The sequence below is a fragment of the Nerophis ophidion genome, linkage group LG21, assembly GCF_033978795.1.
Source record: "Nerophis ophidion isolate RoL-2023_Sa linkage group LG21, RoL_Noph_v1.0, whole genome shotgun sequence".
Lineage (NCBI taxonomy): Eukaryota > Metazoa > Chordata > Actinopteri > Syngnathiformes > Syngnathidae > Nerophis > Nerophis ophidion.
The window spans coordinates 42,631,851-42,656,349 of NC_084631.1; the positions used below are offsets into that span (position 1 = coordinate 42,631,851).

A 24,499-nucleotide genomic window follows, 5' to 3' on the forward strand; every position below is an offset into this window, starting at 1 on the left:
CCACTGGCAAGAAGATGGGAAAGTGCCTTCCGCCAGACCCCCATTGAATGTGCCCGTCGCCAGACCCTCATTGAATGTGCCAGAGTGTCTCCACATTTTTTGGAACCTAGGAGACATCATGCCTCGTCGGTGTGTTGTCGGAGGGTGTAAAAACACTAACAGGGAGGGATTCAAGTTGCACCACTGGCAAGAAGATGCGAAAGTGCCTTCCGCCAGACCCCCATTGAATGTGCCTTCCGCCAGACCCCCATTGAATGTGCCAGAGCGTCTCCATATTTTTTGGAACCTTGGAGACATCATGCCTCGTCGGTGTGTTGTCGGAGGGTGTAACAACACTAACAGGGAGGGATTCAAGTTGCACCACTGGCAAGAAATCTGCCGCCAGACCCCCATTGAATGTACCAGAGTGTCTCCACATTTGACCGGCGATGCTAAGACAGACATGGCACAGAGATGTATGGATAACCTGCAGATGCATTTGCAACCATGAAGTCAACGAAATCACAAAGGTGAGTTTTGTTGATGTTGTTGACTTATGTGCTAATCAGACATATTTGGTCGCGGCATGACTGCCAGCTAATCGATGCTAACATGCTACGCTAATCGATGCTAAAATGCTATTTACGCTAGCTGTATTTACATTTGAAACTAGATACCCACATTTAATGCAAAACAAACACTTACCAATCGACGGATTTAAGTTGCTCCAGTGTCACAAGATGCGAAAGTCCTGATCGTTTGGTCCGCACATTTTACCGGCGATGCTAAGACAGACATGGCACAGAGATGTATGGATAACTTGCAGATGCATTTGCAACGATTAAGTCAACGAAATCACAAAGGTGAGTTTTGTTGATGTTGTTGACTTATGTGCTAATCAGACATATTTGGTCGCGGCATGACTGCCAGCTAATCGATGCTAACATGCTATTTACGCTAGCTGTATTTACATTTGAAACTAGATACCCACATTTAATGCGAAACAAACACTTACCAATCGACGGATTTAAGTTGCTCAAGTGTCACAAGATGGGAAAGTCCTGATCGTTTGGTCCGCACATTTTAGCGGCGATGCTAATAAGGCAGCCATGCTATGGGCCAATTCATTAGGTACACCCATGCTATGGCCGAATAGCGTCAATAGCTTCAGTTTCTTCTTCAATTTCGTTTTCGCTATCTGCCTCCATACTCCGACCATCTGTTTCAATACATGCGTAATCTGTTGAATCGCTTAAACCGCTGAAATCAGAGTCAGAATCCGAGCTAATGTCGCTATATCTTGCTGTGGTAACCGCCACGTTTGTTTGTATTGGCAGCACTGTTTGACGTCACCGGGAAATGGACAGTCGCAACGCAAATAGCGAAAATCAAGAACTTTAAAGCTTTTTTTAGGGATATTCCGAGAACGGTAAAATTTTGAAAAAAAAATTCTAAAAATACGACAAGCCACTGGGAACTGATTTTTATTGTTTTTAACCCTTTTGAAATAGTGATAATGTTCCCCTTTAAATCCTACCCATTTTCTTTTACATAACAGTTGCTTAAACTTTTGTTCACTTCTAGTTCCCAATTTATTGACGATATACTCCATAAGTAATCACAATAAAAATAAATAAATAATTCTGAGTGAAGTGAGTTACATTTCATATGGTGAGATGAGTAAGATTATCTACAAAAATGAACGTATGGATGGATGAAATACATTCAGAGTGTTTATTATCATGGTTCTTTTTCTTTCTACTTTGTAAACACTTTAGGTTTGAAGAGTTTCTTGAAGTGGATCATATTAGTACATAGTTTGATTGCTTTGCTTAATCCATTCCATCCTTTAATTCCACATCCTGATATACTGAAGGTTTTAAATGTTGTACGTGCATACAAATGTAAGAACTTTAAAACTTTTTTTAGGGATATTTCGGGAGGTGTAAAATTTTGAAAAAAACTTCGAAAAATAAAATAAGCCACGGGGAACTGATTTTTATTGTTTTTAACCCTTTTGAAATTGTGATAATGTTCCCCTTTAACTAACACATTTTCTGGGGGAAACACTTATATATATATATTTATATATATATATAATGAATATTTAATGTATTCGACGTACTTAGTATGTTGCACATTCTATATCAGGTGTGCCCACACTTTTTCTGCAGGCGAGCTACTTTTCAATTGACCAACTCGAGGGGATCTACCTCATTTATATATATCATTTATATTTATTTATTTATGAAAGAGACATTTTTGTAAACAAGTTAAATGTGTTTAATGATAATACAAGCATGTGTAACACATATAGATGTCTTTCTTTCACAAAGACAAGAATATAAGTTGGTGTATTACCTGATTCTGATGACTTGCATTGATTGGAATCAGACAGTAATGATGATAACGCCCACCTTTTCAAATGGAGGAGAAAAAGTTGTCCTTTCTGTACAATACCACATGAAAGTGGTTGTTTTTTGGCATCTAATTCATCCAGCTTCCATACACTTTACAAGAAAAACATTGGCGGCAAATTCCGTAGCTTGCTTGATTGACATTCACGGCACCCGAGGGTCTTGTGAGATGACGCTGGCTGCTGCCAGTTCATTATTATGAAAAAATGACAGAGAGGAAGGCGAGAAACACTTTTTATTTCAACAGACTTTCGCGCCGTCCCTTCCGTCAAAACTCTAAAGGCCGACTGCACATTTCCTATCTTCACAATAAAAGCCCTGCTTCATGCTGCCTGCGCTAACAAAATAAGAGTCTCGGAAAGCTTTCTGAGGGATCGCTTGTGCACGCCAGTTTTCCGAGACTCTGTATTTAGTTAGCGCAGGCAGCATGAAGCAGGGCTTTTATTGTGAAGATAGGAAATGTGCAGTCGGCCTTTAGAGTTTTGACGGAAGGTACGGCGCGAGAGTCTGTTGAAATAAAAAGTGTTTCTGGCCTTCCTCTCGGTCATATTTTCATAATAATGATCTTGCAGCAGCCAGCGTCATCTCACAAGACCCTCCGGTACCGTGAATGTCATTTAAGTGACGTCTTGGTGAAGATTGATGATCACTCATTTTTAGGTCTATTTTTTTTAAAAGCCTGGCTGGAGATCGACTGACACACCCCCCGCGGTCGACTGGTAGCTCGCGATCGACGTAATGGGCACCCCTGCTCTATATGTTTAATAATATTATGTACAGTATGCTCTGAATGAAATGAAAAGGAGTCAAGCTGAAAAAGATTACAAACTGTAATGCCATTAAGTTTTAAACTCATAGTCGTGTTTTGTGTATTGTTTTCCTGCCAGAGACTTATTTGTATTTGTTGAAGAGTGTTGGTGCAGAAGTCATTAATATTCATCACTGTTGAAGTTCAGCAGCAACGTTGTGGATTGTTTGGATTTGACTTAGGATGGATGCCTGGCAGGTTTGGTAGTCAACATTCCTTTGGTCTGACATGCTTTCATCAGGCACTCAATTTATATTTTTATAGCAGTCTTTTGGAGCCGTCATCATTCAGGAAAAATGCTGATATTTAAATAATCGTGTTTGGGGGCCTCATGTAAGTACAGTTATGTGGCGATTCTACTAAAAATAAATGACCTTCAGCAGAAGAAGAATTCCACACACACTTTGTTCCATGGAAATTAAACTCTAACCCTTTTAAACACATTTTAAGTAGCCATTGCTTAAGCTGCGTGCTGCAGGAACCACAGGGTGGAGTCCAAAACAAAGACGGAGGAGAGGAAGAAGGCGGACGTAGGATTAAAGAAAAAGGCGTATGTTACATGAGGCCCCTTTACTGTGAGGAGTGTGAAGAGCAGTGATGTGGTCTCTCCTCCAGCACACTCCCTGTCAGCCGCAGATAACCATGTTGGCAAAAAGCAATATAAGGAGGATTGGAAACATAAGCAACTTATGAGGAGTTAAGCTCAACCTTGGAATGCAGAAGATCTCTCAAAGTCAACACGCCACCTGATGATGATGATGATGATAAACAGGAAGTGTTTTTAATCCTGAGCCGAGAAAAATAATTTGCTGGCTAAGCTGCAGGACCCCATTTGGGCAGACAGTTGTAGATATGACTATCACTATCACAAGCTGCCATCAGCCTCTGAGAGGAGAGGAGAGGAGAGGAGCTGGAGGCGGCGCTAGGCAACTAAAAATAGCCCAGGTGGCTGGCAGGCAGGCAGAAGACAGCACCATCCTTTTATCCTCCTTCACACTGACATGAGATCCTCTATAAATCACCTCATCAATGGCGTGACAACCTGGTGTGTGTCTCTCTGCTCTTAAAGTCACAACAATCATCACTTCACAACTTCTGCTCTGCAGCAACATCATGCTGGACTTCTCATTCACCTCATAGCCAGAAACACATGATTGCTGACACAACAACATTCACTTCAACATTCACTTCAACATTCACTTCAACATTCACTTCAACATTCACTTCAGCTTTCACTTCAACATTCACCTCATCAATTCACCTCAACATTCACTTCATCAATTCACCTCAACAATCACCTCAACATTCACTTCATCAATTCACCTCAACATTCACCACATTAATTCACCTCAACATTCACTTCATCAATTCACCTCATGGCCAGAAACACATGATTGCTGACACCTCAACATTCACTTCAACATTCACTTCATCAATTCACCTCAACATTCACCTCAACCTTTACCTCAACATTCACCTCATCAATTCATCTCAACAATCACCTCATCAATTCACCTCAACCTTCACCTCAACATTCACCTCAACATTCACCTAAACATTCACCTCATCAATTCACCTCAACCATCACCTCAACATTCACCTCATCGATTTACCTCAACATTCACCTCGACATTTACCTAAACATTCACCTCATCAATTCACCTCAACCTTCACCTCAACATTCACCTCAACATTCACTTAATCAATTCACCTCAACATTCACCTCAACATTCACTTCATCAATTCACCTCAACATTCACCTCAACCTTTACCTCAACATTCACCTCAACATTCACCTCAGCCTTTACCTCAACATTCACCTCATCAATTCACCTCAACCATCACCTCATCAATTTACCTCAACATTCACCTCAACATTTACCTAAACATTCACCTCATCAATTCACAACAACCTTCACCTCAACCATCACCTCAACATTCACCTCATCGATTTACCTCAACATTCACCTCGACATTTACCTAAACATTCACCTCATCAATTCACAACAACCTTCACCTCAACATTCACCTTATCAATTCACCTCAACATTCACCTCAACATTCACTTCATCAATTCACCTCAACATTCACCTCAACCTTTACCTCAACATTCACCTCAACCTTCCTCTCAACAATCACCTTATCAATTCACCTCAACATTCACCTCAACATTCACCTCAACATTCACCTCAGCCTTTACCTCAACATTCACCTCATCAATTCACCACAACATTCACCTCATCAATTTACCTCAACATTCACCTCAACATGTACCTAAACATTCACCTCAGCAATTCACCTCAACCTTCACCTCATCAATTCACTTCAACGTTCACTTTTATGGTTCACCTCAACGTTCCCTTCAACTTTAGCTTCAACATTAGCTTCAATGTTAGCTTTAACGTTCACTTTTATGGTTCACCTCAACGTTCCCTTCAACGTTAGCTTCAACTTTAGCTTCAACATTAGCTTCAATGTTAGCTTTAACGTTCACTTTTATGGTTCACTTCAATGGTTCACCTCAACATTCCCTTCAACTTTAGCTTCAATGTTAGCTTTAACGTTCACTTTAATGGTTCACGTCAATGGTTCACCTCAACGTTCCCTTCAACTTTACCTTCGACTTTAGCTTCAACATTAGCTTCAAGTTAGCTTCAACGTCAGCTTCAATGTCAGCTTCAATGGTTCACCTCAACGTTCGCTTCAAGTTAGCTTCAACATTCACTTTAATGGTTCACCTCAACGTTAGCTTCAACGTCAGCTTCAACGTTAGCTTCAATGGTTCACCTCAACGTTCGGTTCAATGTTAGCTTCAGCGTTAACTTCAACGTTAGCTTCAATGGTTCACTTCAACGTTAGCTTCAACGTTCCTTTTAATGGTTCACCTCAACGTTCGCTTCAACGTTAGCTTCAACATTCACTTTAATGGTTCACCTCAACGTTAGCTTCAAGTTAGCTTTAACGTCAGCTTCAACATTAGCTTCAATGGTTCACCTCAACGTTCGCTTCAAGTTAGCTTCAACGTTAGCTTCAACGTTCACTTTAATGGTTCACCTCAACGTTAGCTTCAAGTTAGTTTCAACGTTAGCTTCAATGGTTCACCTCAACGTTCGCTTCAAGTTAGCTTCAACGTTAACTTCAACGTTCACTTTAATGGTTCACCTCAACGTTAGCTTCAAGTTAGGTTCAAGTTAGCTTCAACGTCAGCTTCAACGTTAGCTTCAATGGTTCACCTCAAATTTCGCTTCAAGTTAGCTTCAACGTTAACTTCAACGTTCACTTTAATGGTTCACCTCAACGTTAGCTTCAAGTTAGGTTCAAGTTAGCTTCAACGTCAGCTTCAACGTTAGCTTCAATGGTTCACCTCAAATTTCGCTTCAAGTTAGCTTCAACGCTAGCTTCAACGTTCATTTTAATGGCTCACTTCAAAGGTTCACCTCATCATTCGCTTCAATGTTAGCTTCAGCGTTAACTTCAACGTTAGCTTCAACATGACCTAGAGGTGGTTTGGCTGAGTCCACTCTCAGTGCTGCTGGAGTGACCACCAAGTGTGGTAATATGGCGCCCATAGATGCAACGTGAATGGATGCTCGATAAAACCGGAGGGATTTGGTCTGTGCCAATAAAGTAAAGGATCGAGTAAACTAGGAATAATAATTGAACAACACTTCAGTGTAAAACAGCACATAAACAAGTGTTAAATCATCATAGTTGCAGGTGGGTCAAGTGTCTTGCCCAAGGACACAATGGTGGAAGCGGGGATCAAACCTGGAACCCCCAAGTTGCTGGCACGGCCGCTCCACCAACCGAACTATACCGCCCCAACAAACGTGTCCACGGGCTTATTACTGCATCATGAAGGTAACTTTATAAATCATTGTGACCACGAGGTGTTGCCAAAAACAATTGTTCACTCCAATTCAACTTAAAGACAACTAAGTCCATTCAAGAGGGTTAATAATAAATACTTTTGTGTTTTATACAGTGTACATCAAGTATTTAGTCAGCCAGCGATGGTGCAAGTTCTCCCACTTCAAAGGATGACAGAGGTCTGTCATTTTCATCATAGGTACACTTCAAATCCAAGAATTTACATTTTAAAGAATTTATTTGTAAATGAGGGTGGAAAATAAGTATTTGGTCAAGCATTCAAAGCTCTCACTGATGGAATGAGGTTTTGGTTACAAATCTCACGATACATGGCCCCATTCATTCTTTCCTTAACACGGATCAATCGTCCTGTCCCCTTAGCAGAAGAACAGCCCCAAAGCATGATGTTTCCACCCCCATGCTTCACAGTAGGTATGGTGTTCTTGGGATGCAACTCAGTATTCTTCTTCCTCCAAACACCACCAGTTGAGTTTATACCAGAAAGGATACATGGATGATACAGCAGAGGATTGGGAGGATGTCATGTGGTCAGATGAAACCAAAATAGAACTTTTTGGTATTAACTCAACTTGTTAAAAAATGGCCCCCGGGCCGCACTTTGGACACCCGTTTTAGGGCAAGCGATGCAATTTGCTGCACTTTGACTGACCTTCACATGACTGTACTCTGTCCCCTTCCCCGACCTTGACTGACCTTCACATGACTGTACTCTGTCCCCTTCCCCGACCTTGACTGACCTTCACATGACTGTACTCTGTACCCTTCACTGACCTTCACATGACTGTACTCCGTCCACTTCCCCGACCTTGACTGACCTTCACATGACTGTACTCCGTCCCCTTCCCCGACCTTGACTGACCTTCACATGACTGTACTCCGTCCCCTTCCCCGACCCTGACTGACCTTCACATGACTGTACTCCGTCCCCTTCCCCGACCTTGACTGACCTTCACATGACTGTACTCCGTCCCCTTCCCCGACCTTGACTGACCTTCACATGACTGTACTCCGTCCCCTTCCCCGACCTTGACTGACCTTCACATGACTGTACCCCATCCCCGACCTTGACTGACCTTCACATGACTGTACTCCGTCCCCTTCCCCGACTGACCTTCACATGACTGTACTCTGTCCCCTTCCCCGACCTTGACTGACCTTCTTGACTGTACTCTGTCCCCTTCCCCGACCTTGACTGACCTTCACATGACTGTACTCCGTCCCCTTCCCCGACCCTGACTGACCTTCACATGACTGTACTCCGTCCCCTTCCCCGACCTTGACTGACCTTCACATGACTGTACTCCGTCCCCTTCCCCGACCTTGACTGACCTTCACATGACTGTACTCCGTCCCCTTCCCCGACCTTGACTGACCTTCACATGACTGTACTCCGTCCCCTTCCCCGACCTTGACTGACCTTCACATGACTGTACTCCGTCCCCTTCCCCGACCTTGACTGACCTTCACATGACTGTACTCTGTCCCCTTCCCCGACCTTGACTGACCTTCACATGACTGTACTCTGTCCCCTTCCCCGACCTTGACTGACCTTCACATGACTGTACTCTGTACCCTTCACTGACCTTCACATGACTGTACTCCGTCCCCTTCCCCGACCTTGACTGACCTTCACATGACTGTACTCTGTCCCCTTCCCCGACCTTGACTGACCTTCACATGACTGTACTCCGTCCCCTTCCCCGACCTTGACTGGCCTTCACATGACTGTACTCCGTCCCCTTCCCCGACCTTGACTGACCTTCACATGACTGTACTCCGTCCCCTTCCCCGACCTTGACTGACCTTCACATGACTGTACTCTGTCCCCTTCCCCGACCTTGACTGACCTTCACATGACTGTACTGTGTACCCTTCACTGACCTTCACATGACTGTAGTCTGTACCCTTCACTGACCTTCACATGACTGTACTCCGTCCCCTTTCCCGACCTTGACTGACCTTCACATGACTGTACTCCGTCCCCTTCCCCGACCTTGACTGGCCTTCACATGACTGTACTCCGTCCCCTTCCCCGACCTTGACTGACCTTCACATGACTGTACTCCGTGCCCTTCCCCGACCTTGACTGACCTTCACATGACTGTACTCCGTCCCCTTCCCCGACCTTGACTGACCTTCACATGACTGTACTCCGTCCCCTTCCCCGACCTTGACTGACCTTCACATGACTGTACTCCGTCCCCTTCCCCGACCTTGACTGACCTTCACATGACTGTACTCCGTGCCCTTCCCCGACCTTGACTGACCTTCACATGACTGTACTCCGTCCCCTTCCCCGACCTTGACTGGCCTTCACATGACTGTATTCCGTCCCCTTCCCCGACCTTGACTGACCTTCACATGACTGTACTCCGTCCCCTTCCCCGACTCTCCGCTGACAGACTTGCAGTCGGTCCTGGGCTTGAGGAGCTGACGCAAAGGACTGGAGATTGGCAGGCCTGTCACACTGATTCCATCTGTTGACAAGAAGAAGAAGAAGAAGAAGAAGAATGGTGTCAGTGTCAAAGTTGAATTTGAGCAGCATGTGGAGAAGAGCAGGTAACTCTTTCCAATAAACTGATCTTTATTACACTTAGAGAGAATTAAAAAACGGACCTGCAGGGCTTTGCTGTTTTGCCAGATTTTGTATTTTGTAGGAATGCAGACTTTGTATTCCTACTGCAGTTGAAGTTCAAGTAGCAATGATAGTCACACACACACACACACTAGATGTGGTGGAATTGTTCTCTGCATTTGACCCATCACCTTGTTCACCCCCTGGGAGGTGAGGGGAGCAGTGAGCAGCAGTGGTGGTCACGCCCGGGAATCATTTTTGGTGGTTTAACCCCCAATTCCAAGGCTTGATGCTGAGTGTCAAGCAGGGAGGTCATGGCTCCAGTTTTTATAGTCTTTGGAAATGCAGCTAACTGTGTTTGGAAAGCAGGTTCACGCATTAACACAAAATATGGATTGTTACAATAATGCTCTGATTGGTCATGGAAAATACATACACACACACACACACACACACACACACACACACACACTCACACACATATATATATATATACATACACACACACATACATACACATATATATATATATGTGGTCAAAAGTGTACATACATGTAAATAACATGATGTCATAGCTTCCTTAAGTTTCCAATCATTTCTACAACTCTTATTTTGTGTTCATTTATAGTTTTGATGTGACAATCTGCAATATAATCTGCAATATAAATATATAACATAGATATCAGTGTATGTAACAATGTAGCAGTCTATGTAATGTATGTAAAATGTATTTGTATACATGTATATTACATATGTGTGTGTATTATGTATGTGTGTGTATTATGTATGTGTGTGTATTATGTATGTGTGTGTATTATGTATGTGTGTGTATAATGTATGTGCGAGTATGTATGCATGTATATTATGTATGTGTGTGTATTATGTATGTATATTACGTGTGTGTATTATGTATGTGTGTGTATTATGTATGTGTGTGTATTATGTATGTGTGAGTTTGTATGCATGTATATTATGTATGCATGTATATTATGTATGTGTGTGTATTATGTATGTGTGTGTATAATGTATGTGTGAGTTTGTATGCATGTATATTATGTATGTGTGTGTATTATGTATGTGTGTGTATTATGTATGTGTGTGTATAATGTATGTGCGAGTATGTATGCATGTATATTATGTATGTGTGTGTATAATGTATGTGCGAGTATGTATGCATGTATATTATGTATGTGTGTGTATTATGTATGTGTGTGTATTATGTATGTATATTACGTGTGTGTATTATGTATGTGTGAGTATTATGTATGTATATTACGTGTGTGTATTATGTATGTGTGTGTATTATGTATGTATATTACGTGTGTGTATTATGTATGTGTGAGTTTGTATGCATGTATATTATGTATGTGTGTGTATTATGTATGTGTGTGTATAATGTATGTGCGAGTATGTATGCATGTATATTATGTATGTGTGTGTATTATGTATGTATATTACGTGTGTGTATTATGTATGTGTGTGTATTATGTATGTATATTACGTGTGTGTATTATGTATGCATGTATATTATGTATGTGTGTGTATTATGTATGTGTGTGTATAATGTATGTGCGAGTATGTATGCATGTATATTATGTATGTGTGTGTATTATGTATGTATATTACGTGTGTGTATTATGTATGTGTGTGTATTATGTATGTATATTACGTGTGTGTATTATGTATGTGTGAGTATGTATGCATGTATATTACGTATGTGTGTATTATGTATGTGTGTGTATTATGTATGTGTGTGTATTATGTATGTGTGAGTATGTATGCATGTATATTATGTGTGTGTGTATTATGTATGTGTGTGTATTATGTATGTGTGTGTATTATGTATGTGTGAGTATGTATGCATGTATATTATGTGTGTGTATTATGTATATGTGAGTATTACGTATGTGTGTGTATTATGTATGTATATTACGTGTGTGTATTATGTATGTGTGTGTATTATGTATGTGTGTGTATTATGTATGTATATTACGTGTGTGTATTATGTATGTGTGTGTATTATGTATGTATATTACGTGTGTGTATTATGTATGTGTGTGTATTATGTATGTATATTACGTGTGTGTATTATGTATGTGTGTGTATTATGTATGTATATTACGTGTGTGTATTATGTATGTGTGAGTTTGTATGCATGTATATTATGTATGTGTGTGTATTATGTATGTATATTACGTGTGTGTATTATGTATGTGTGTGTATTATATATGTATATTACGTGTGTGTATTATGTATGTGTGTGTATTATGTATGTATATTACGTGTGTGTATTATGTATGTGTGAGTTTGTATGCATGTATATTATGTATGCATGTATATTATGTATGTGTGTGTATTATGTATGTGTGTGTATAATGTATGTGCGAGTATGTATGCATGTATATTATGTATGTGTGTGTATTATGTATGTGTGTGTATTATGTATGTATATTACGTGTGTGTATTATGTATGTGTGTGTATTATGTATGTATATTACGTGTGTGTATTATGTATGTGTGTGTATTATGTATGTATATTACGTGTGTGTATTATGTATGTGTGTGTATTATGTATGTATATTACGTGTGTGTATTATGTATGTGTGAGTTTGTATGCATGTATATTATGTATGCATGTATATTATGTGTGTGTGTATTATGTATGTATATTACGTGTGTGTATTATGTATGTGTGTGTATTATGTATGTATATTACGTGTGTGTATTATGTATGTGTGTGTATTATGTATGTATATTACGTGTGTGTATTATGTATGTGTGAGTATGTATGCATGTATATTACGTATGTGTGTATTATGTATGTGTGTGTATTATGTATGTATATTACGTGTGTGTATTATGTATGTGTGAGTATTATGTATGTATATTACGTGTGTGTATTATGTATGTGTGTGTATTATGTATGTATATTACGTGTGTGTATTATGTATGTGTGAGTTTGTATGCATGTATATTATGTATGTGTGTGTATTATGTATGTGTGTGTATAATGTATGTGCGAGTATGTATGCATGTATATTATGTATGTGTGTGTATTATGTATGTATATTACGTGTGTGTATTATGTATGTGTGTGTATTATGTATGTATATTACGTGTGTGTATTATGTATGTGTGTGTATTATGTATGTATATTACGTGTGTGTATTATGTATGTGTGAGTATGTATGCATGTATATTACGTATGTGTGTATTATGTATGTGTGTGTATTATGTATGTGTGTGTATTATGTATGTGTGAGTATGTATGCATGTATATTATGTGTGTGTGTATTATGTATGTGTGTGTATTATGTATGTGTGGGTATTATGTATGTGTGAGTATGTATGCATGTATATTATGTGTGTGTATTATGTATATGTGAGTATTACGTATGTGTGTGTATTATGTATGTGTGTGTATTATGTATGTGTGAGTATGTATGCATGTATATTATGTGTGTGTGTATTATGTATGTCTGTATTATGTATGTGTGTGTATGTATGCATGTATATTATGTGTGTGTGTATTATGTATGTGTGTGTATTATGTATGTGTGTATTATGTATGTGTGTGTATTATGTATGTGTGAGTATGTATGCATGTATATTATGTATGTGTGTGTATTATGTATGTGTGTGTATTATGTATGTGTATATTATGTATGTGTGAGTATGTATGCATGTATATTATGTGTGTGTGTATTATGTATGTGTGTGTATTATGTATGTGTGTGTATTATGTATTTGTGTGTATTATGTATGTGTGAGTTTGTATGCATGTATATTATGTATGTGTGTATTACGTATGCGTGTGTATTATGTATGTGAGTGTATTATGTATGTGTGTGCATTATGTATGTGTGTGCATTATGTATGTGTGTGTATGTATGCATGTATATTATGTATGTGTGTGTATTATGTATGTGTGTGTATTATGTATGTATATTACGTGTGTGTATTATGTATGTGTGTGTATTATGTATGTGTGTGTATTATGTATGTGTGTGTATTATGTATGTGTGAGTATGTATGCATGTATATTATGTGTGTGTGTATTATGTATGTGTGTGTATTATGTATGTGTGGGTATTATGTATGTGTGAGTATGTATGCATGTATATTATGTGTGTGTATTATGTATATGTGAGTATTACGTATGTGTGTGTATTATGTATGTGTGTGTATTATGTATGTGTGAGTATGTATGCATGTATATTATGTGTGTGTGTATTATGTATGTCTGTATTATGTATGTGTGTGTATGTATGCATGTATATTATGTGTGTGTATTATGTATGTGTGTGTATTATGTATGTGTGTATTATGTATGTGTGTGTATTATGTATGTGTGAGTATGTATGCATGTATATTATGTATGTGTGTGTATTATGTATGTGTGTGTATTATGTATGTGTATATTATGTATGTGTGAGTATGTATGCATGTATATTATGTGTGTGTGTATTATGTATGTGTGTGTATTATGTATGTGTGTGTATTATGTATTTGTGTGTATTATGTATGTGTGAGTTTGTATGCATGTATATTATGTATGTGTGTATTACGTATGCGTGTGTATTATGTATGTGAGTGTATTATGTATGTGTGTGCATTATGTATGTGTGTGTATGTATGCATGTATATTATGTATGTGTGTGTATTATGTATGTGTGTGTATTATGTATGTATATTACGTGTGTGTATTATGTATGTGTGTGTATTATGTATGTGTGTGTATTATGTATGTATATTACGTGTGTGTATTATGTATGTGTGAGTATGTATGCATGTATATTATGTATGTGTGTGTATTATGTATGTGTGTGTATGTATGCATGTATATAATGTATGTGTGTGTATTATGTATGTGTGTGTATTATGTATGTGTGTGCATTATGTATGTGTGTGTATGTATGCATGTATATTATGTATGTGTGTGTATTATGTATGTGTGTGTATTATGTATGTGTGTGTATTATGTATGTATATTACGTGTGTGTATTATGTATGTGTGAGTATGTATGCATGTATATTATGTATGTGTGTGTATTATGTATGTGTGTGTATGTATGCATGTATATTATGTATGTGTGTGTATGTATGCATGTATATTATGTATGTGTGTGTATTATGTATCTGTGTGTATTATGTATGTGTGTATTATGTATGTGTGTGTATTATGTATGTGTGTGTACGTATGCATGTATATTATGTATGTGTGTGTATGTATGCATGTATATTATGTATGTGGGTGTATTATGTATGTGTGTGTATTATGTATGTGTGTGTATTATGTATGTGTGTGTATTATGTATGTGTGTGTATTATGTATGTGTGTGTATTATGTATGTGTGTGTATTATGTATGCATGTATATTATGTATGTGTGTGTATTATGTATGTGTGTGTATTATGTATGTGTGTGTATTATGTATGTGTGTGTATTATGTATGTGTGTGTATTATGTATGCAAGTATATTACATATGTGTGTATTAAGGTTGTGCGGTATTAGTATTGTGGTACTAATGAATAAAAAAATGGTACTATACTGGTTCTGAAAAATACTGGTTCTTTTTGTTCCAGACACGACAGCATGCTATCTCAACGTTGTGACATTGCAGGTAAAAGGAGCAAACACGCTAACTAATCAGGGCACACACACACACAAAGCACTTACAAGCAGAAACAGTGTGGAGACAGAAGACTGAGAATGGACGCATTTTGTCTCAAACACAAACAAAGTTGAAGCTATAAACACTTTGCAAGAGGTGCTTAGCTCTTGCTCTTGTTAGCAGCTAGCATCCATCCGCAGTGTTTTAGCCACTAATCACTAATCCTGGCCTCCGTGGCGACTAATAGGCTACATGTCGAACAAGTATTATTATCCCTGGAGGACGAGGAATAGCTTAACATGCTTCACCACAGACCGTAGGAGGATACACCGCTAACAGCAAGCTAGCGCTCCTGAGTGTAAACAAATGCCACATGTGGGTCTACACAGATGTCGATTGTAACGATACCAAGTACAGGAGCCGTGCATACCTGATACTATCTGAAATAATATTAGAATGTTTTAATTATCACTAAATCTTTTGTCTTTTTTTGTAATTGTTTATACACTTATGAAATACTTTGATTAGGACAAATGTATGATCCTGTAACTGCTTGGTATCGGATCCATACCTAAATGTGTGGTATCATCCAAAACTAATGTCAAGTATCAAAGAAGAGAAGAATAAGTGATTATTACATTTGAACAGAAGTGTAGATAGAACATGTTCAGTAAATGAACATGTAGATGAATAATAATAGTAGTAATGCGGGCTATAAAACTCATCTGTATACTCAAGCCTTTAAATAGACCTCCTTTTTAGACCAGTTGATCTGCCGCTTCTTTTCTTTCTCCTATGCAGAACGGCTTTTACAGGCAAAATAAAAGAGAACATATTTATTTCTAGTTATATTCCACTTGTGCTAAAAGATGAGCTTATTTTTTTCAATGGAGTTATGATGAAGTTTCAGGTGATAAAAAGGTCCACTGGGTTGCAGGTAAGAGGCACTAGAACCACCTGAGGTCCGCACTAATTGAGGGCCAAATGTCTCAGTAGAGGAGAGCTCTTCTGGTCACATGACCTGCTCTGCATCACCACCATAAAGGTACAGGTGTGACGCACGCAATGTTCCAAACGTGACTTTGTTCCTTCTGGTGAACATAAAGAGGAGTGGCAAGTAAGAAGAAGAAGAAGAAGAAGAAGAAGAAGCCATTGTTGGGTCAGTGGATGTTTTCTTCCGTCAATGGCAATTGTCAAAGAAAACAATTGGAATTTTATTTTGAAATACAAAAAATAAAACATTAATTTTCTATGTGAAAAATATAATACCAGGTCTAAAAAAAAATGTAGTTAAAAATCATTAGTTAAAATTAAAATTATTTTAGATTCCCATCCATCCATCCATCATCTTCCGCTTATCCGAGGTCGGGTCGCGGGGGCAACAGCCTAAGCAGGGAAACCCAGACTTCCCTCTCCCCAGCCACTTTGTCTAGCTCAATTTTAGATTTCATACAACAAAAATGGTAAAAATCTCATCTGCAGAAACAAAGTTAAAAAATTCTTTTTTTTTTTAAATCCATTTTTGTTATATAATCAATCAATCAATCAATGTTTATTTATATAGCCCCAAATCACAAATGTCTCAAAGGACTGCACAAATCATTACGACTACAACATCCTCGGAAGAACCCACAAAATAAACAATGAAGATCCAACCATTTTAAATCTAGTTACTGCGTTATTACACAAAAGAAAAATACTTTATTTCCCAATTAAATATTTTGCATTTCAAAATTCAGATAAGTTGGGGTTTTTTTTCAATTACCGTTGATGAAAGGAAAATGAAATGAGCAAAACTTGCATGCTGCCAACTTTCCGTGTACCTTGCTCTTCAAAATAAATCCATCCATCCATCCATTCCTGGCGCCTATCTCAGCTACAATCGGGCGGAAGGCGGGGTACACCCTGGACAAGTCGCCACCTCATCACAGGGCCAACACAGATAGACAGATAACATTCACACTCACATTCACACAGTAGGGCCAATCAACCTATCCCCAGGTGCATGTCTTTGGAGGTGGGAGGGGCCTATCCCCAGGTGCATGTCTTTGGAGGTGGGAGGGGCCTATCCCCAGGTGCATGTCTTTGGAAGTGGGAGGGGCCTATCCCCAGGTGCATGTCTTTGGAAGTGGGAGGGGCCTATCCCCAGGTGCATGTCTTTGGAAGTGGGAGGGGCCTATCCCCAGGTGCATGTCTATGGAGGTGGGAGGGGTCTATCCCCAGGTGCATGTCTTTAGAGGTGGGAGGGGCCTATCCCCAGGTGCATGTCTTTGGAAGTGGGAGGGGCCTATCCCCAGGTGCATGTCTATGGAGGTCGGAGGGGTCTATCCCCAGGTGCATGTCTTTAGAGGTGGGAGGGGCCTATCCCCAGGTGCATGTCTTTGGAAGTGGGATGGGCCTATCCCCAGGTGCATGTCTATGGAGGTGGGAGGGGCCTATCCCCAGGTGCATGTCTTTAGAGGTGGGAGGGGCCTATCCCCAGGTGCATGTCTTTGGAAGTGGGAGGGGCCTATCCCCAGGTGCATGTCTTTGGAGGTGGGAGGGGCCTATCCCCAGGTGCATGTCTTTGGAAGTGGGAGGGGCCTATCCCCAGGTGCATGTCTTTGGAAGTGAGAGGGGCCTATCCCCAGGTGCATGTGTTTGGAAGTGGGAGGGGCCTATCCCCAGGTGCATGTCTTTGGAAGTGGGAGGAAGCCGGAGTACCCGGAGGGAACCCACGCATTCACGGGGAGAACATGCAAACTCCACACAGAAAGATCCCGAGCCTGGATTTGAACCCAGGACTGCAGGACCTTCGTATTGTTAGGCAGACGCACTAACCCCTCTGCCACCGTGAAGCCCCTTCAAAATAAAACAAAATAATATTTGTTTCCAGACCACAAATGACAAACAGATAAATCGCTTCTTAAATGTCAGCTTTTGTGCAGCATTGGAAAGTGGACTAAAACATTTGAACTCCGACAAATCCATTTCAGGCACCGAGTTTACCTGGCAGTAGAAATCTGTGGACTAAAAAAACAGTTTGTGTAGTTCAAACAAAGACGGAACTTCTAGAACTACAATCTGATTAAGTTTCATCAGTCCTTTGTTTTATTCGGTTTGTTTACCTGCAGAAACACGATATTTACCTCCAAATAAACTTGGCATGTCAATGAATTTAGAAAAAATGTAAACGGGACATTGAAAGACTTGGTGCAGTTGCGAAAAGCTGAAATGCTGTACAGAACAAACTAGAACCCACAACTGTACATATGAGTTGTGAAATGGTGTTAGATGTAAATATAAACAGAATACAATGATTTGCAAATCCTTTTCAACCCATATTCAGTTGAATATGCTACAAAGACAACATATTTGATGTTCAAACTGATTTTGCAAGTAATCATTAACTTTAGAATTTGATGCCAGCAACACGTGACAAAGAAGTTGGGAAAGGTGGCAATAAATACTGATAAAGTTGAGGAATGCTCATCAAACACTTATTTGGAACATCCCACAGGTGTGCAGGCTAATTGGGAACAGGTGGGTGACATGATTGGCTATAAAAACAGCTTCCCAAAAAAATGCTCAGTCTTTCACAAGAAAGGATGGGGCGAGGTACACCCCTTTGTCCACAACTGCGTGAGCAAATAGTCAAACAGTTTAAGAACAACCTTTCTCAAAGTGACATTGTAAGAAATGTAGGGATTTCAACATCTACGCTCCATAATATCATCAAAAGGTTCAGAGAATCTGGAGAAATCACTCCACGTAAGCGGCATGGCCGGAAACCAACATTGAATGACCGTGACCTTCCATTCCTCAGATGGCACTGTATAAAAAAAACCCCACATCAATCTCTAAAGGATATCACCACATGGGCTCAGGAACCCTTCAGAAAACCACTGTCACTACATACAGTTGGTTGCTACATCTGTAAGTGCAAGTTAAAGTTCTACTATGCAAAGCCAAAGCCATTTATCAACAACACCCAGAAACACCGCCGGCTTCTCTGGGCCTGAGATCATCTAAGATGGACATTTCAAATTGTTTTTGGAAATGTTCGATATCGTGTCATCCGGACCGAATTGGAAGCAAACCATCCAGACTGTTATCAACACAAATTTCAAAAGCCAGCATGCATAATGGTATGGGGGTGCACATAGCATGGGTAACTTACACATCTGTGAAGGCACCATTAATGCTGAAAGGTACATACAGCTTTTGTCATCTAAGCGCCATCTTTTTCATGGACGCCCCTGCTTATTTCAGCAAGACAATGCCAAGCCACATTCAGTACGTGTTACCACAGCGTGGGTTCGTAGTAAAAGAGTGCGGGTACTTTCCTGGCCCGCCTGCAGTCCAGACCTGTCTCCCATGGAAAATGTGTGGCGCATTATGAAGCGTAAAATAGGACAGCGGAGACCCCGGACTGTTGAAGGACTGAAGCTCTACATAAAACAAGAATGGGAAAGAATTCCACTTAAGATGGACCAATGCAAAGTGGAAAGGTGTTCTGTGGTCTGACGAGTCCACATTTCAAATTATATTTGGAAACAAAGAGGAAAATAACCATTCGGATTGTTATAGGCGCAAAGTGTAAAAGCCAGCATGTGTGATGGTATGGGGGTGCATTAGTGCCCAAGGCATGGGTAACTTACACATCTGTGAAGGCACCATTAATGCTGAAAGGTACATACAGGTTTTGGAGCAACATATGTTGTCATCCAGGCAACTTTATCATGGACCCCCCTGCTTATTTCAGCAAGACAAGTGCTACAACAGCACGGCTTTGTAAAAAAAAGAGTGCGCGTGCTTTCCTGGCCCGCCTGCAGTCCAGACCTGTCTCCCATGGAAAATGTGTGGCGCATTATGAAGCGTAAAATAGGACAGCGGACTGTTGAAGGACTGAAGCTCTACATAAAACAAGAATGGGAAAGAATTCCACTTTCAAAGCTTCAACAATTAGTTTCCTCAGTTCCCAAACGTTTATTGAGTGTTGTTAAAAGAAAAGGTGATGTAACACAGTGGTGAACATGCCCTTTCCCAACTACTTTGGCACATGTTGCAGCCATGAAATTCCAAGTTACTTATTATTTGTAGCATATTCAACTGCATATGGGTTGAAAAGGATTTTACAAACTATTCAAAGTCCTTACAAAGTAGAAAGAAGAATACTGTTCGATCTATCACAGTCAATCAACTAGCTAGTTATGTGACCTGTATTGATATTGTATTGATTTATTCATGCAGTGTGTTTGAGATCAAAAAAGGATGATAACAATTAGGAAAGGGTAGAATTAAACAAGCTCTGCTTCTTACTATACCATATTTTATTTTCATTACTTGTTTGTTTGTCTTCCCTTTCTTTTTCTTTTTTCCAACGTGTCCAAAATGAATAAGCACATACAATATTTAGCGTCGTGACGCCACCGACTCGCAGACTGCAGCGCCATCATCATCATCATGTCCCGCACTCAAGATGATAAAGCCCCCGCACGTCAAGGCCCATTTGTCCCGCTGATGACATCACTCCCCTGTCCGCGTGCTGACTTAATTTGTCCCGCTGATGACATCACTCCCCTGTCCTCATCCTGACTGATGGTGTTGTCGTTTGCAGGCGCGGCCCAAGTGAGGGATAAACACATTTGAGGATATATGTTGTGTCCTTGTGTGATGTTCCTCAGCTGACGGAGGATATCAGCAGAATAAAAGAGGGCAGGGCAAGAAGTCACAGTGGATGTTGCAGAGTCGCTGCACACTGAGCATCGCAAATCAATTCATTACTGGCCATTAAACCCGATGATGCTAATTAAATGTACCAGTGGCCTTTCATAATAGCGCCTCCTGTTTTTAGCTCTCACGCCGCGTCTCAATTAGCTGCTAATAAACGCGGTCTTCCAATAAAAGTCCAGAAGTTGAATAAGCAAACATTTCCAATACACCGCTAACTCTAATAGACACCATGTCTCAATCTGTCATACAACTTTATACCTGCCTTCAAGTAAACAGTTGAGTAAATCCTAAAGGCTATTTTTAATGAGAAGGTGGGATAGAGAACATCCACGATAAAGTTCGCAACTTTTGGTCGCTGATAAAAAAGCCTTGCCTGAAGCGGAAGTAGCAGACGATGTGCGCGTGACATCACGGGTTGTGGAGCTCCTCATCTCTGAACATTGTTTACAATCATGGCCACCAGCAGCCAGAGCGATTCGGACCGAGAAAGCGACGATTTTCCCCATTAATGTGAGCGAGGATGGAAATTTGTGGATGAGGAAAGTGAGAGTGAAGGACTAGAAAAAAAAACTATACAGTGGGAGCGATTCAGATGTTATCAGACAAATTTACTAGGATAACTGTGGAAAATCCCTTATCTGGTTATTGTGTTATTAGTGTTTAAGTGAGATTATATGGTCGTACCTGTACAACCTGAAGGTCGGCCCCACACCTTTCTTCAGCACTAGTAGACAGGTGGTGGCGATGCCCATCTCTGCCCTTCGCAAGGGGACCCTCTTCGAAAGACCATCCATCCATCCATTTTCTACCGCTTATTCCCTTTTGGGATCGCGGGGGGCGCTGGCGCCTATCTCAGCTACAATCGGACGGAAGGCGGGGTACACCCTGGACAAGTCGCCACCTCACCGCAGGGCCAACACAGATAGACAGACAACATTCACACTCACATTCACACACTAGGGCCAATTTAGTGTTGCCAATCAACCTATCCCCAGGTGCATGTCTTTGGAGGTGGGAGGGGCCTATCCCCAGGTGCATGTCTTTGGAGGTGGGAGGGGCCTATCCCCAGGTGCATGTCTTTGGAAGTGGGAGGAAGCCGGAGTACCCGGAGGGAACTCACGCAGTCACGGGGAGAACATGCAAACTCCACACAGAAAGATCCCAAGCCTGGATTTGAACCCAGGACTGCAGGACCTTCGTATTGTGAGGCAGACGCACTAACCCCTCTGCCACCGTGAAGCCCTAAGCACTACCCACTCAATGTAAAAGGATAGTCTCCACTCTCTCTGTCACGTGTGCGTCCTCAAACTTAAAGGCCTACTGAAATGAGATGTTCTTATCTAAACGGGGACAGCAGCCTGTGTGTCATACTTGATCATTTCGCCATATTGCCATATTTTTGCTGAAAGGATTTAGTAGAGAACATCCACGATAAAGTTTGCAACTTTTGGTCGCTGATAAAAAAGCCTTGCCTGAAGCGGAAGTAGCAGACGATGTGCGCGTGACGTCACGGGTTGTGGAGCTCCTCACATCTGAACATTGTTTACAATCATGGCCACCAGCAGCCAGAGCGATTCGGACCGAGAAAGCGACAATTTTCCCCATTAATGTGAGCGAGGATGGAAATTTGTGGGTGAGGAAAGTGAGAGTGAAGGACTAGAAAAAAAAAACTATACAGTGGGAGCGATTCAGATGTTATCAGACAAATTTACTAGGATAACTGTGGAAAATCCCTTATCTGCTTATTGCGTTACTAGTGTTTAAGTGCGATTATATAGTCGTACCTGTACAACCTGAAGGTCGGCCCCACACCTTTCTTCAGCACTAGTAGACAGGTGGTGGCGATGCCCATCTCTGCCCTTCGCAAGGGGACCCTCTTCGAAAGACCATCCATCCATCCATTTTCTACCGCTTATTCCCTTTTGGGATCGCGGGGGGCGCTGGCGCCTATCTCAGCTACAATCGGACGGAAGGCGGGGTACACCCTGGACAAGTCGCCACCTCACCGCAGGGCCAACACAGATAGACAGACAACATTCACACTCACATTCACACACTAGGGCCAATTTAGTGTTGCCAATCAACCTATCCCCAGGTGCATGTCTTTGGAGGTGGGAGGGGCCTAGCCCCAGGTGCATGTCTTTGGAAGTGGGAGGAAGCCGGAGTACCCGGAGGGAACCCACGCATTCACGGGGAGAACATGCAAACTCCACACAGAAAGATCCCAAGCCTGGATTTGAACCCAGGACTGCAGGACCTTCGTATTGTGAGGCAGACGCACTAACCCCTCTGCCACCGTGAAGCCCTAAGCACTACCCACTCAATGTAAAAGGATAGTCTCCACTCTCTCTGTCACGTGTGCGTCCTCAAACTTAAAAGGTCTACTGAAATGAGATGTTCTTATTTAAACGGGGACAGCAGCCTGTGTGTCATACTTGATCATTTCGCCATATTTTTGCTGAAAGGATTTAGTAGAGAACATCCACGATAAAGTTTGCAACTTTTGGTCGCTATTAAAAAAATCCTTGCCTGTAGCGGAAGTAGCAGACGATGTGCGCGTGACGTCACGGGTTGTGGAGCTCCTCACATCTGAACATTGTTTACAATCATGGCCACCAGCAGCCAGAGCGATTCGGACCGAGAAAGCGACGATTTTCCCCATTAATGTGAGCGAGGATGGAAATGTGTGGATGAGGAAAGTGAGAGTGAAGGACTAGAAGAAAAAAAAAAACTATACAGTGGGAGCGATTCAGATGTTATCAGACAAATTTACTAGGATAACTGTGGAAAATCCCTTATCTGCTTATTGTGTTACTAGTGTTTAAGTGAGATTATATAGTCGTACCTGTACAACCTGAAGGTCGGCCCCGCACCTTTCTTCAGCATCAGTAGACAGGTGGTGGCGATGCCCATCGCTGCCCTTCGCAAGGGGACCCTCTTCTTTCGAAGAGGGTCCCCTTGCGACTGCAGGACCTTCGTATTGTGAGGCAGACGCATTAACCCCTCTGCCACCGTGAAGCCCTCAGCACTACCCACTCAATGTAAAAGAATCCCTACATCAGAGTAGTCTCCACTCTCTCTGTCACGTGTGCGTCCTCAAACTTAAAAGGTCTACTGAAATGAGATGTTCTTATTTAAACGGGGACAGCAGCCTGTGTGTCATACTTGATCATTTCGCCATATTGCCATATTTTTGCTGAAAGGATTTAGTAGAGAACATCCACGATAAATTTGGCAACTTTTGGTCACTAATAAAAAAGCCTTGCCTGTACTGGAAGTAGCAGACGATGTGCGCGTGACGTCACGGGTTGTGGAGCTCCTCACACCTGAACATTGTTGACAATCATGGCCACCAGCAGCCAGAGCGATTCGGACCGAGAAAGCGACGATTTTCCCCATTAATGTGAGCGAGGATGGAAATGTGTGGATGAGGAAAGTGAGAGTGAAGGACTAGAAGAAAAAAAAAAACTATACAGTGGGAGCGATTCAGTTGTTATCA

The 24,499-nt window shown here is 41.0% G+C and overlaps 1 protein-coding gene across 2 annotated transcripts in view; it reads right to left on the bottom strand.

Moving 5' to 3' along the window:
* Positions 1-24,499, bottom strand: part of trappc9 (trafficking protein particle complex subunit 9) — a 320,599-nt gene that overhangs the window by 175,652 nt on the left and 120,448 nt on the right. For both annotated transcript variants that reach the window (XM_061882643.1, XM_061882642.1), the window contains one exon: positions 9,451-9,572. In XM_061882643.1, coding sequence (XP_061738627.1) covers positions 9,451-9,572 — 122 coding nt within the window. The remainder of the gene's footprint in view (positions 1-9,450; positions 9,573-24,499) is intronic.